General features: G+C 50.0%; 4 protein-coding genes across 4 annotated transcripts; 1 reads left to right on the top strand and 3 right to left on the bottom strand.

The window, feature by feature from the left end:
* Positions 1-1,350: 1,350 nt before the first annotated feature.
* PtA15_3A374 (uncharacterized protein) lies at positions 1,351-2,777 on the bottom strand (the record flags this gene model as incomplete). Its single annotated transcript, XM_053167336.1, has 7 exons — positions 1,351-1,414; positions 1,515-1,625; positions 1,715-1,935; positions 2,028-2,170; positions 2,279-2,358; positions 2,440-2,497; positions 2,579-2,777. The coding sequence occupies 7 exons, from the start codon at positions 2,775-2,777 to the stop codon at positions 1,351-1,353; spliced, it is 876 nt and encodes a 291-aa protein (XP_053018563.1).
* A 5,400-nt stretch (positions 2,778-8,177) lies between these two features.
* On the bottom strand, positions 8,178-9,815 carry PtA15_3A373 (uncharacterized protein; the record flags this gene model as incomplete). Its single annotated transcript, XM_053167335.1, has 2 exons — positions 8,178-8,682; positions 8,941-9,815. The coding sequence occupies 2 exons, from the start codon at positions 9,813-9,815 to the stop codon at positions 8,178-8,180; spliced, it is 1,380 nt and encodes a 459-aa protein (XP_053018562.1).
* Positions 9,816-10,429: 614 nt separating this feature from the next.
* Positions 10,430-12,280, bottom strand: PtA15_3A372 (uncharacterized protein; the record flags this gene model as incomplete). The annotated part of the gene is made up of 6 exons (XM_053167334.1): positions 10,430-10,789; positions 10,871-11,366; positions 11,459-11,805; positions 11,874-11,960; positions 12,031-12,144; positions 12,218-12,280. The coding sequence occupies 6 exons, from the start codon at positions 12,278-12,280 to the stop codon at positions 10,430-10,432; spliced, it is 1,467 nt and encodes a 488-aa protein (XP_053018561.1).
* Positions 12,281-13,042: 762 nt separating this feature from the next.
* On the top strand, positions 13,043-13,498 carry PtA15_3A371 (uncharacterized protein; the record flags this gene model as incomplete). Its single annotated transcript, XM_053167333.1, has 1 exon — positions 13,043-13,498. The coding sequence occupies one exon, from the start codon at positions 13,043-13,045 to the stop codon at positions 13,496-13,498; it is 456 nt and encodes a 151-aa protein (XP_053018560.1).
* Positions 13,499-15,031: the final 1,533 nt, after the last annotated feature.

The following is a 15,031-nucleotide window of genomic DNA, read 5'->3' as shown; positions in this document are numbered from 1 at the left end:
TCCCCTAATAAAAAAAATAATGTAAAAATTCCACCTGAGAGCCTATCCAGCCTGATGTAGACCGGATTGCCCATCCGGCCTAAACACATGAAGATAAGGTTAGACATCAGACATCAATATCCTTTTATGTGTATAACTGCCGCAAGCCACCTAGATTCTGTATTGACAAGAGACCTGTCATTCTTAAGTCAATACTGAAAAAAACCGTGAGAGTGTGTCCAACCTTGACCTTCGGATGATCCGATGGCTTCATTGCATAACAACCCCTCACAGGAATGGCCGCTGAGCGGCGAGTTTGGGACAAATTTAATTGAAAAAATATGTACAAAAAAGCTGAGAAGCAGGGCTACAACATGGTATAGGAGGCTTTGAATTTTGTGCTGAGAGAAATGAGTAAAAGAGATGTAAACACAGAAATCATGATTTTCCGTGTAAATATCTCTCAGCCTCAGGCGAAGAATGGGACATTAGTCCTAAGCCTCTCCTTCGGAGACACTTCGCGCCTCCTCGGAGAGGCTTAGTTAAGCTCGACTTCGAATGGCCTTCGAAGAATCTTCCGAGTGCCTTCGAAGGCCAGTTCAAATGCATTCAAAGCCTCTTCGAAGTCCCCATTCGAAGGGGCTTCGAAGTAGCAATACTTCGAAGTTTTTCCGAAGGCCTGGCGAAGGATCTTCAAATTTCCTTTGGAGAGCCTTCGGAGGAAGGTTCTCCTCCGAAGGCTCTCCAAAGGACATTCGAAGTTCCATTGAAATCTTACTTCGGAGGAACTTCGTCAGATATTTTGACCAAGTGCCGACCGTCCGCTGCTGCTGGCGGGTACTTTGGAGGCTCTCCGAAATACTTTCGGAGATACTTTGGAGTTTTGCGTCCGCCGTGTAGAGCTCTACTTCAAATATGTAGTAGGGCAAAAAAAATGAATGAAGATCATTTCACTATATTATGCATTTAGCCCACCACAGTTCACACTACCTTTAAAACTGTACCAACTTTTACCTCTGTGGTCATGATAGCAAACAAACTTACTTTTCAATTACATGAGCTGAATTTCAAAATGAAGAGAAGTTTACAGTTTGTGCATTTCAATGCAAACAGACAGATTGGAGCACCACAACAACTAGATGGACATTAATACAATTGAAACAAAAAGACATTCACATAGGAGCTTCTTGGTTTGTTTTTGTTTGATTTATTCATACTTTCTAGAATACAGCTAAGAGGTCGTTCTTTTGTCAAATCTCGATGAGTTGAAGCGGGCTCACATGTACATATTTGAAAGACTATAAAAAAGCTAGACAATTTTTCTTTCCCCTTTGAATCGAAAGTATTGCTAAACGAGATCATTCAGGCGTGTCACATTCCGCTTCCAAGGACCTTGTTCACTTGAGATCTGAGACCTAGCAATGAGGAAATGACTCTACAGACGATCAGAACGATCCGAAAACGGGGGATTGGTTTTGGTCAGTTAATTTGTTGCTACGTTATCCGAACACGAGAATTGGATGGGCAGTCCTTACCCTGCTCCACCAATCACCCCATCGTTCAGGGAATGATAGCCTAACGTAGACGAAGGCGAAAGAATATCACAGAAATCTTGGAGTAATTGCAATCGTACAGCGAAAGCTTGACTGCTCAAAACAAGTAGGAACAATTCAGCCTCCAAATGTTAATCTGTTGGTTAGTCAGATTCGGGGAAGAAGCAGACGGAGATACTGACGCAGAGATGGACTGAATCTGGTGCTTCTTTTCCTCTTTTTCATGTTCTCCGAACGACTTGTTGGCTCGTTTTATCTTGCGAAGTTTAGATTGAACTTGTTGGTGCTTGTAGATCCCACTGATCACATTTAACGAGATCCCAGCCATCCAGAATTGGGCTGCTCGCTTGTTGACCAATGCCAGATCGACTTTATCGAGTGTGATAAACTTGATCTTGTCAGCCTATTTTCATCTCAGAGGGTGGTATGATTAAAATCAAACAGGTCACATCTCTGCTCATTGTCGCCCAAGCTTAGTACTTTTAGAATGCTTACCCAGATCATCATGTCATTGAACAGATAGATTGCATATGATATTTGCCGACCGACCGCACAGACCCCGACAACCGGGTCAGAGATTTCCTTGGTCACTTTGAGCGCAGCTTGCAGATGCTCCAAGGGTTTCCCAAGTCGCATGACTGCGGATTTTCATGCCCAAACATTTGTCTGAGTCAGTTTTCGACTGAACATCTGATCCAAAATTTTATTTTATTTTTCTTTGCATAGATTATTACGGGTGCACTCACGTTTTCGAGAAACTCCCAGTGCTGATTTGAGGTTGTTGAACCTCATGATCGTTTGTTTATCATATCCGTTTTTCTCGAAACTGGTTGATTTGGTAAACCCTCAACCAAACCGTAACAAGATACTCGATCGGTGAGATGAAGCCGAGAAGAAAATTGCTTACTACCAGACTAAGAAGCGAGAAAAATACTGGATGGTACGATAAAGTTTATCACGACCGACTATGGATATGGAACCATGTGGTAGTAGGTAGTCATGAGACGGGAGTCAGAGCGAACAAGAGTTGAACAAGAGAGACGAACCAGTTGTGTTTCCCACCTTCAGAGAGCTGGAAATAACGGGATGGAAGATGACTTGGTTTGCGATACTAGCCATGATGGATGGGCCGCCAGACGGTATGCTGTTTGTGTAGTTGACGGTGACCGTGACGATTGTTGTCGAAAGTGATGACACTCCGAAGTTGGAGCTCGAGTCCGCCGCCACTGACGTAATAATGTCCATGACATGTCACAGGATACTGGTAACCTGTCACATGAACGCCTGCTAACTTAACTAAAAGGCTGGCAATTGGGGCGGGCGTCCAACAAGCCACCCGTGCCCGGCCGGGTTTGAGCCGGGCTCCTCCGAGGAGGTCGCGCAAACTTTAGAGGGACTTATTTAAGTTTGGCTTGGACGGTGCTTTTGTGATAATGTTGAACTTTGGCCCAGCCTAAAGCTTGTTATAGCAGACTTGCACAGTCCCTCAAGACTTTGGGCCCCCAGGGTAGGCTGAACTTGCAAGCAAGCCTCTGTCAGGAGGGACTTACACCATACCTCCTGAAATTGGCACAGCAAGAATGCCAATTTGATTATTTTTTCATTGAGTTATGTTCACAGCTGGTGAACATGTGTGGTGTTTTAGGGCTTGTAGCATCCTCTGAGAAAAATAGAGAATGTCAATCGGTACCCGTGGCGGGTACCTAGTACCGCTTGGTAGGTACCGCCCACACCCGCCCCGCACCCGTGAGGCGGTGCCGGGTGCGGTACTAGGTATGTTCTTTTGGCCATAAAGCGGTGCGGTACCCAGGTACCGCCCACAAGTACCGCCCATCACCATGGTCCTGCTGCATCAGCCGGGTAGCCTGTGAAACTTTCAGACATGAAGATGTCACCAAAGCAGGACCAGATGTCCAGAATTAGTCCATATACCCCCGCTTCGCCCAGCCAAGGGTATATCACCAACCAACAATAACCATGGCTCCGACCCGCAAAAAACATAAGAACCAATCATCTCGAGCATCTTCAACCCACGATAATCCGACCGATAATCAAACAGATGAAGGAAATCCAAGTCAAGCTTCCACCAAAGACAACAATACTGATGCTCGAGCCAGCACCCAGCCACCATCTGGAGCAAGTCACATAATCACCAATGAGGAGGAATTAAGTGAGAGCAGTCAATTATTTACATTATATCCTAATCAATTCTGACCAACAACTATTTACCTGTAGGACAAGCTAAGAAGATTGCTTTAAACTCCATTAGCTCAAGCTATGGTCAGTATGAGATGCCCGAGCTTTCCAATCAATTGGACAAGCATGGCCGACGGATGATCGCCTATCCTTGCAAGCTGTAAGCCATTCGTATTCATCTCAGCCCTTCAAAATATCACATAACTGAATTTGAGCTTCAGATGCAGCACAAAGATCAATTGTCCCACCTCAGACTCCTCTTGCAGCAATCTGAAAAAGCACGCATCAATTTGCCTTCACAAACACCAGGAAATTAAATCAACACATTCATTGGCTGGTCTAGGAATTAAAGGCACCGGGGAAATCATTCCAAAGGAGGTAAGCCTACATTTCTTTTTTTCAGATTGTATAGTGACCAAGTAAAATCCCAGGTTCCCCAACTCTGCGCAATATGGTGCGCCAAGGCCGCTAGACCATTCTTGGCACTTGTGGATGCTAGCCACAAAGCAATCCTCCACCCCACGGTCATCAAACATTTACCAAGGCCCCATGACGTTTCTAGGGATATTCACTTACTTTACTTGGCAATACAACAAAATTACTGTAATTCTTTAAACGTGAGGTTACCTTTTTTATATAAATTCTTGATTGTTTGACTGTGCAATTGATCAAACTGAATCCTTTTAAACTGTTCAATCTTTAGGCTCACAAAGGAGCCTTATATCTTGGTGTTGATGCATGGCAATCACCCAACGGTTTTGATATCCTTGGCACGGTGATCTACCAATTAGTAGAAGGCAGCAATAGTGATATGAAGCTAGAGGCTATGCCTCTCGACTTTCTTTGGCTGTCTTGTAGCCACACTGGTGAGTACTTGGCCAAGACAGTTGCTTTGGTTGTGGAAAAATTTGGAATTAAGGACAAGGTGAGATGTTTACTATGATTGCATTCTTTGCTTTCTTTGATACTGAAAACACAATATCTTATTTAGATATGTGGTCTTGTGAGCAACAACGCCAAAAATAACAAAGTAATGGTGAGGGAGCTCAAGAAGCTTCAGTGGCCTTGTTTTAGAGGCAAGGCCAATTGGATACGCTGTTTTGCGCATATCCTTAACCTGATTGTTCAGGCTATTCTACGGCCGTTTGGTAACAAGAAGCAAAAAATACAGGGTCAATTGATGCAGATGTCGACTCCGATGGGTCACAAAGTGGAGAGGATGACGCTGCAGATCAAATCCAAATGTGAGTCCGACTCTCATTCGTCTCTAATGAACCTGATATGTGCTCAATGTTCTCGGATGCTACTCTAGTCTTTCCCAAGGCAAAAAGGATGATTCAACCCTGATACGAGATGAAGATACCGAGGCCGAGGAGGAATCCCTCTGCGCATCAGATGATGATGATTCACTCAGTGAGGGCGACATCAAAAGAGCTAGTGAAGAAGACGATGATGATAACTATACAACTGATAGTTGCAAAATAACACTGGCTAAGGTACATAATCAATTTCTCTAGATATTAGTTTGCTTGAATGGTACTTGCTAAGTTCTTCCTACAGTTTCGTGCGATCACTAAGAAGTTACGGTTCTCACCAAACTCAAAAGCCAAGTTTGTTGAGATTTGTGAAGACAAGGAGTGTGAGACTCCACATAGCGTTGAGAGGGATGTGCGTACACGATGGAACTCGACGTTCTCTCAACTCCAAAGCATTCTTTGGTGCGAACCTGAAATGTAAGTCCCCCTTTTGCTTTGGTGGTAACTTACTCTCAATTAACTTTATTCTCTCCTGCATTTTTGAAGTCTTGAGTGGCAGCGTCTCAAGCAACACGGTGTTGAGCACAAATATTACTTGGATAGGGCAGATCTAGACTTAGCGCGGGATCTCGTCCACGTCCTGGGAATTTTCCAGGAGTTAACACTCAAAGTATCTACTGCAGGGATGTCTCGCCTGTCCAACATTGTCGTCTACATTGACCAAATCACAGAGCACTTGTCAACAGTTATCAGCAATATAAAATACCCTCCAGCACTGAGGAACGCCTGCCAACATGGATTAAAGTTGACAAACAAATATTATAGCTTGACAGACTCTTCCCCGCTCTACAGGATCTCAATTTGTACATATTTCTCTCTCTCTTTTGTCTGTTGGTACTCTTGCTGACCAACTTCATTAACAGTGCTTCACCCGTCGTTTAAGGACAAGTACTTCAAACTGGCGAAATGGGAGCCTGGATGGATCGCCGAAGCAATACGTCTGGCCCGAGACATGTGGTCATTGTTTTACAAGCCGCAGCTGCCTACTCCTCCTCTAACTGCCCCAACGCCCGCCTCAAAGGTAGGTATCACATTCAGATCAAACAGAAACCCGACATAACATAAATCTAACAGATTTGTTTTGCATTTACAGCCCATGACGAGTATGCTTGCCGGCCTAAGCAATGCTGCTGCGGCAAGAGGGGGCAACTGCTCAAACAACGCGCTTGATGTCTGGCTGTCCGGTGGCCTCGTACTCAATGGCAATGAGCCAGTGAATCCTTTGAAGTGGTGAATCACACAGAAGCATTCGGGCAACATGCATGGTGGACTCGTGGACATGGCGCTGGATGTCTTAAGTTGTCCAGGCGAGTTAAATATTTGTGCGCTTCTTCCTTGTATTTCTGATTCTGATTCCTCTTTGACTTGATCCTGCAGCAACATCTGTTGTGAGCTTTTAGCTTTGGCCGGGATTACGTTTCATCAAAGCGACACAGACTCAAGCCCGTCTCAATAAGCAGGGGGATGACCGTAGCCTTCTATTCAAAGAACAAGATGATAATTGAGGGAGTCTTGGCCGCGTGGAAAGAGGGCATCAACGATGCCAAGAAGACCGAGAAGAAATCTAAAAGTAAAAGAAAGGTGATTGTCTTGGATGAAGATTGAAGATGCTTTGATTTTTTTTTAAATAAATGTTTGACATAGCTGGATTACAAGTAGATAGGACTGATATTATAAACAAGAATGTTACTACAAGTAAATTTAAGTAGTAAACTTATAGTTATAAATGTTGAAAAGTGAAGAGAACAACAGGTGCAGGTGGCGGTACCCGTGGTACCTGCCACCGGTACCGCTGGTACCCGCCAGGCGGTGCCGGGTGCGGTACTAGGTACCAACTTTGGGTGAAAGCTCAGGGGGTACCCTGGTGCCAAATGGTACCAGGGTCTACTTTGACATTCTTTAGAGAAAAAGCTACACATAAAAATGGCCACCAATTGTGCACACAAGCTGCAAAGGGCAGCGGCCACGTTAACCACTGTTTGTAAACCCAGCTATTTGTGGAGTTTGTGAAATTTCTGTGGGCTGGCAGGTTTTTTGTGAACCACCTCAAATTTGTAGGTTGGATGGCAAAAATAAGGTGTACAACCTGAACTATTTTATTCCAAAATAAAGTATTGAGGGCAAGGAATTGTAGTGCTTCAAAATTACCTCCCAGCCACACTCAGAATCTTGGCTCCGCAAAAGGGGGTGATAGCAAGCAAGTCCCTCCTGCCAAGGGTTGTCAGACGCTTGCTTTGCAAGATCACACACCCCGCAGCAGAGTGAATTTGTTAAGGCCCCGTTTGGCACCAATATAAATGGGGTCTTGATTGATTGACTTCCAACTCTCAAATGGCGCGTGCATTGGGAGGACCTCTTCTCAAAGTTGGGCCCGGGTTGTGCAGACCAAAAATTGACCCAAGCACATTTTAGGAGTTGGAAGTCAAATTTATAAACCTTGTTTGGGAGTCAGAAATTTAATTTTTGCAAAAATTTCAAAAATTAAAAAAAAAAATCCTCACTACAGCACCAAAGCCACACTAGAATTTTACAGAGGGCAACAACCCCACTCAGAGCACATGGTGAGCTGCATGGCATTATCTCACCCCAGGAAAGGGGTGTGCTACTGTGTGCTCATTTTGGCAGGTGTCCTGCTAAGGAACACCACCAAAACCTTAGCCACGGTGCCCCAAAGGGTCACAAAATTTTCCAGGGCACAGAAAAAGTCCTGCAAACAATATGGTGAGCTGCATGGCATTAGCACACCTCAGGAATGGGGAATCATCTTCTGCTAAAAACACACACATCCTTGTTTGAGTCCAGTAGACCCTTTGGGTATATTAGGATATGGATGCACATAGAGCTGCTGGCCAGCTCAACAAGAAGGGCATCCATCCCATGTCCCTGATGTATGGCGAGGGTCCGATCAGCGTTGAACATTTGGTTCAGGTGTGCGAGCACGGTTGTGACCATGAAGCGAGGCACCTTTCCTCCTGAAGACACCTACATATGCAGTCTACATGGGTATTTAGAATACTACTATCACATGAGTTATATTCTTGTTATTGATCAGAACAGCCCAAAGAATATCTGAACATCATAACTTGGGACTGAAACCGTGGCGCAGTCGGCCTCATCATCATCATCGTAGTGTTCATCGAGACCGAGAATGCGCTGTCGCGTGGATGGAGAAATTCGTCGGGGAAGCAGCGGTGTACGAGAGAGGCGTTGGGAGCACGGGTGGGGCAGAGATAGCCGCAACAGATGCGTGGCCAGGGTTGGTGCGGCATTCGTCCACAAACGCCTGACGACGCGCGGCCGAGACAAAGAGATCAGGGCAGTCGGCGGCGCCGGTGTGCGCTCCGGGGACGCTGGGAGCAAGACACCGAAAGCAGCGTCCTCGCGCACGACACAGCGCTCGACACGCATCCAGAAGCGCGCGAGTGGCCGGGGTCGCCGGGACAGCCCTGGCTGCGTCCGCTTCCATCGCTTCGGGGCCATGCGCTTGCCGGTGGGAAGGGGCTTGTTGGCGAGGAACTTGAGAGGGTGGCAACCGAGCGGAAGAGGGCAGTTCGGGGGCGCCGCCGAATCCGGGCGCCGGAGGGAGCAAGGCCAAGCGGTCGGCCTGGTCTGCCGCCTTCCAGGCCAACTGCATCTTCCTGTCGAGAGACGTGCATCGAGTCCACTCCGTCGACATCGCTTGCCGGACAATCCACGGGTTGAGTCCAGAAACATACTTCTCGATACGACTCTCTTCATCATCAGCAACGAGATAGACAAGCGATTTGAACTGGGAATTGTACTCCCCAATGGGCCGATTCTTCTGTTTACAGGCCTCCAGCGCTCTCTTGGCGTTCTCACCGATGAATTTGTCGCCAAAATCCGCGATCAGGGCGTCCAAGAATGCAGACACCGACACCAGCTTTTCATGGCGGAAAGGTATGCCGTGATGATCTTCATATATGCCGTACACCCCCTGCCGCCGAGAGTTTTCGATAATCAATGAGTTGTACCAGTTGATGGAAGGCGCCGGAATCGCGCTATGATGGGAGGGAGGGTGACCAAAATGCTGTGCGATCCAGGCTATCCGCCGCGAGTCGGACTGAAAATGCAGGTTGATTCGCAAAAAGTTTCGAACCAAACGCAGAAAATGGAGAAGATGGACCGAGTCGCCCGTGAACCAGATATCCTCAAGCTTCGGCGGTTCCGCGACCAGCTGATGCTCGTAAGCCTGCTGAGGAGCGGATGCAGCTGGTCGACGAGCCTGGGCCGTCGGTGGTACGTGGGCCGTCGGTGGGAGTTGGGCTGCCGGATGAGAACGAAACTGCGGGGTGTTGTTGGATTGTTGTTGGGGGTTGGGAGGGAAGAGATGAGGAGCATGGTGGAAAGATTGGGGAAAGGGGCGGTGGGAGGAAAAGGATTGGGTTTGTTGATGAGGGGGAAAGAAAAGTGGTCGATGATGGGGATCAGATTGGGTTTGTTGCGCGGGCGGAGGTTGAGGGTGTGCGGGAACGGCGTCCGAAGAGGCGTTGTGCTGCGACATGGACATCGTTTCCATGAGCGTCATCATCCGGTCCACGGAAGCTTGAAGGCGCTGAAACTCGCGACGGTCAACCGGGCGGACGTCGTGGGTGTTTGGCTGATTGTTTCCGGATTGAGGCGGGGCGACCGGGTCTTGCTGCCGGGAAGTGGCCGGGTTGGATGAATGGGGATCTGTCGAATTGGACCGGATGAGCGGGGAATGGCCAGCCTCCTCCGATCCACTCGGTCCCTCGACGGCGTAGTGAGGCATCGCGGCGCGTGGAGGGTTGTGTCGGAACGACTTCTGATCGGGAGTAAGGGCCGAGGAAGGGCAGGCCGTATTCGCGAGATGTGTGGATGAGAGGGGCGGATTTCTGGTGAGTCCCCAAGTGGGGTGATTTGAAGGGGAGACAGGAGTCGCCGACTCGACAGAATGAAAGGTGTCTGACGCCGATGTATGTATCAGACAGGTTGGCGAAGGTTAGACTTCAGTATTTATAATACATATTGTACGCGTCGGGACCCGAATGTTCCCTAACGCGTCTACCCGTCTACGCGACTATGAGAATGTAAGGAGTGACAACTGTATCTTAGTGTATGTTTGTAACTATAGTATATCATCTGTGCACATACAATAAGGAGAAACATGGATTTTACACAAGTGTATTGTAGATAAGAGGAAAATTTGATTTCTGCTGTTGTTTTGGCGTGTTGCCGGTGGTTGTCCTGTTGGTGACACTTATGATGAATCAGCGAAATACACTTTTCCTGTGTTACAGTGTAAAAAACCAAGTGCCCTCACACCACCTAATAGATCCATTTTCTTCTGACTAATAGAGTGACAGAGGAACCCGAGCCAGCGTCTTCGTTTGCCCGAACACGGGCTCAAGGAGCAGCCTGGAAGGAAGCCGCGGAGAATTTGAAGCAATTCAAGGAGACCGAGTCGGCGATCCTATGGACCGGAAACTCGATCTGGTTCTGAGTGGTCGGAGAGGAGGATTGGAGGAGACGGACGAGGAAGTCTCTCTTGATCTGCTCGCTATCCGACCCAGAGGCGAGTTCGACCCATGTCGCGTAGTTCAATATCAGGCCGTTGATCGACCCTTGGGCCTGTAGCCAATGGTCCCCCCTCCTCTCTGCTCCCTCCTGGCTGGCTTCTTTGGCTCCTTCGTCGTCGTCGGCGCCGGCTGGAGCGTCCGGGATCGGAGTCAACTTGTCCATCAACGCTTGCATGATTGGGAACCCCTATCACGCGCCGTACACACCAGAAAATCAGCAGATATTCTCGCCTGGGTTTTTTGTTGAGAAAGAGGGAATCCGACGGACTTCGGAGAGGTTTCCAGAGTACAGCAGGGCGGTGGCGAGGTTGTTGATGAGGCCGACATCGGGTGGGCCTTCGCGGGCGAGAGAAGCTTGGGCGAGAGGGAGGAAGCGGGGGGGGGCGTCTGCGGGCCGGCCGGCCACGATGGCACGGACGAGGCCGAGGGGGTGTGCGGGGCCAAGCGTCTCGAGCAGCCGGTCAGCCTTGTCCAGCGCGCCGAGCTCGAGCCACAGCTGCGTCTCCATCTCCACCCACCTCTGCTGCCCCCCTTCCCGCGGCTCTTCTTGCGCGCACTCCTCGACCAGACTCCGGACAAGCCCCAGCGACAGCAGCCGGTCCGGTATGTACACCCGCCCCCCTCCCCGCATCCCGCCTGCCCCCGCTGGATCCAGTAGCCCATCCGAGTCAGACCCATGCCCTGAAAATAGGCCCGCTAGCAGCCCCACAATCTCCTTCATCCTCTTCCTCCACAGCTCCTTCTGTGCTCGTTTCTCCTCGTAGCTGTGGAAACCAAGAAGCGCAAGAATACCTCAAAATGCGCTCTCTGCAAGCTCTTTCTTGAACAAAAAAAAAAACAAGAAAGGACTGCTCACTCTCGGGAATATTGATCGTAATAATCATGCATCCGTTGGCAGCCTTCAAGCAACTCGAACAATCCGTCTGAGGTTTTGATTGCGGCAGGATGCTGATGAGGGGCCAACAGGATGGGCAACCGCGCGCGGAGGATAAGGATCGGAAAAGGGATGATGTCCGGAAGGGCCTTTTTGGGAGCCTTTTTCTGGAGGTTAGAGGGGGAGCAGAGGGTTGCAGGGCTAAGGTCGAGCAGGATGTCGGTCAGGGGGAGCGTCTGGCCGATCGTCGAGAACAAGCCGAGCATCTCCCGGGCGATTATCCGCGGCTGGCGGAGCTGGTAGAGTGCCAGAAACCGGTACGACCATGCCTACACACACATACACAAGTCATGGGTAACTGCTAGAACGGTGGGGGTTGTGAGGCGGGACACTTTACTTGGAGGATTGAGGCCGTGTGGGACGGGTCTGAGCCGACGATCTGGTGGCGGGCCAGGAGGGCTAGAGCTCTCCAGGAGCAAGATTCCTGTGGGAAAAGAAACCCTGAGCGTCAGTTACCAGATTGCAAAATATATCTTGGCAGTTGCAAGACGCACGACCAGCTCGGAAGGAGATGAGAAGGAGGAAGAGGGGCGGGAGTGTTGGTCGAGCTGCTCCTTGTAGATCTGGTGTGCCAGGTCTTGGGGAACCAGACGCTGGAAGCCATTGAGCTGTACACACACGAAGTCCCAAAATCAGCCGGAGAGGTGTGTGTATGAACGAATTCAGAAGATATTATCCTACCGATGGCAGTTCCTGAAACAAGCTTGGGTTGGTGAGGCCCGGGATGTACGGCTCCTCGGCCATCGTCGGCGTCGTCGTCTGCGGGTCTTCTGCGTGGTTCATCGTGCGATCGGCTGGGCGGTTAGAGTCAGGCTGAGTCTAGACCTCCGAATCCGATGACATCACACCCCGGGGAACATGGATTGACACACCAGAGTGTCCGCACCCCGACCGCTTCTTCCCATCCTGTTCTGAGTTATCTCCTCAAAATGAAAAACCCCTCATCGCAGTCTCCGACTCTTCCGTGACCGTCATCTCATTGGCATGTCTATTTATGTAAAAAAATACATAAATATCTGAATGTGAGGGGCGCAGTTTCTTCCCGGTTCCCAGGGCACAGCTGCTGAGCGAAGAGCACCGTCGGACTCCTGTCCGGCCGGATCCAGCACCTGACAGCCTGGGCGGCTTGCGGTTGTTCCGGTTCGACGGGAGACAAGAAATGCAGAATGGTGCATCGCGGGAAACAAACGATTTTCAAATCCTCGATTGGCAATACGCAGTGCATTTTGGTGCTCGTCATTGACAATCTTATGTACTCAACCGAAATCCTTCAATTGGATGAACGGAAAGCGGGCAGGGCCGAGATGTGTGCGCTGCTCGGCTTGCTGTCGACCAGTCCTCCCTCGAAGAGAGCCCTCCCCAGAGGATCCAACAATATAAATAGAGACATTCCGGGCCTGCCTCCGCCAATCCCAGGCCCCACTTCAACCACCAGACTCGCCAGCACACTATCCTCCAGCCTGCAAACCACCGTCCCGCCCATTCCCCCAACCGAGCACATCCGAAATGCAGTTCAACGTAGCCGTCACAGTCTGCCTGGCCTTCGCCCACGCCTCCATCGCCAGGCCGTTCAACCCAACTGTCCCTGACCCTGGTTTCCTCGACCACACTGCCCAAACACCAGCTTGGGTGAACGACCCACGCAACATTCCCCGACCGCAACCCGCCTACACTACCAACGGTCCTACTCCGTACACTCCGCTGACATTTTGGCCTTACGGGGACAACCAAACCCCACAATACCCCCCAGCCTACGTACCAAACTCCGGCCCATACAACCCGTCCGCATTCTATCAATACCAAAACAGACTTGCTAACAACGGCGCGTACAACAACTTTGCGACGTCCCCGGCTGGAACATTCGGCAACAGTGGGAACTACGGGAACTACTACAACAACAACGGATTCGGGATTTTGCAGAAGGACGCCAAGCCCCAACCCGGCAAAGAAACCAAGGCTTAGAAGTCGTAGCCTTCCGACTCGATCATGGTAAGCCATCATTCGCCAGGTGTGCCAATTTCCACCAACTGACTTCGCTTCTCTCCTTCCCTGATGCACTTGCAGGATTGTCACCTCGATGGCCTCATTAGCTTTGGCTGCTTTTCTTTCATGCCACATCGACCCTGTCCTCTGCCGTTCTCCTGACATAGTAATTGCCCATACTCAGCGTTGTTTAATGTCCCATGTCTGCCACCATCCCTGTCTACGCATCTGATTGTTCTCAACTCCTCTCACAAAGACATTTCCGCCCCCTTCTGTTCTATCGTGCACTCCCGTTTACTCCCTCCTTCCCTAATGGAGCCTATCAATGCTGCAATTTCAATGACCTCATGATCTCGAATGCTCCGAAGTTCGCGTGCCCTGCTGGTTTGGCCTTGCAGACCACATCAGAACAAACACCCGAACGTACCAAGTTCAGCATAGCCTTTCCGCGGGCCAGCCCGGCGCCCCAACGCAGTGTGCTCCACGGGGGTGCTCCGCAACTTGCGCACAAATGCCGGCGTGTCTGACAGAATTGCCGCTCTGTCAGAGCATCTCCAACGGTCCCTGGATCGCGCAGACCCTGGGTCACGGCCCTGGACCACATGTAACGGGGTATCCCAGGCTCGGTCCACAGCGGACTCGCCAGAAATCGAGACCCGACAACAGGCTGGACCAACTCGTTGTCGGCAAGACCACACCTTGCCCGTCAAGCCACACAAGTAGATGACCAGCTCCTGGTCATCCTTTCGATCCTCGGAGTCAAACGCCCGGTCATCCTATCGATGACCGGCCATGCATTGATCCCGGTCATCAACAGGATGACCCGTGATTATATTGATGCCGGTCATTGGTCTCGATGTCCGCTCATCTATGTTGATGCCCGGCCATCGGCCTCGATGACCGGTCATGGGATCGATGACCAGTCATGGGCATCAATGACCGGTCATGGGTATCAATGACTATCGATGCCCGGTCATCGGCTTTGATGACCGGTCATGGGTATCGTTGACAGGTCATCCTATCGATGACCGGTCATGGGTATCGATGACAGGTCATCCTATCGATGACAGGTCATCCTATCGATGACAGGTCATCCTATCGATGACAGGTCATCCTATCGATGACCGGTCATGGGTATCAATGACCGGTCATCTTATTGATGACCAGTCATGGGTATCAACGACCGGTCATCCTACCCATGACCTGATGTGAGGATGGGCCGGTAGGTGATGTAGCGTTAGGTGTAGCATGTGTGGGGTGCGAGGTGCGGCCCAAGAGGGCCGAGTGTCGGGTTGGAGCAGACTCGCCACAAGTGGAGGGCTGTGGCGAGTTGAGGCGACTCGGGAGGCGTTTGGCGAGTCGTGTAGCGAGTCCGTTGGACCCCGAAAACTCGCCCGACTCGCTAAATTGGGGTCGCGAGTCCCGCTTTAGCGAGTCCGTTGGAGATGCTCTCAGCACACTTGAGCTCCACCAACATCCACAAATCAAGGCCCAACTTCGGCAGCTAGTGCT

This window comes from Puccinia triticina, chromosome 3A, assembly GCF_026914185.1.
Source record: "Puccinia triticina chromosome 3A, complete sequence".
In the NCBI taxonomy this organism is placed as follows: Eukaryota; Fungi; Basidiomycota; class Pucciniomycetes; order Pucciniales; family Pucciniaceae; genus Puccinia; species Puccinia triticina.
This window is presented reverse-complemented; position numbering and strand designations above follow the sequence as displayed.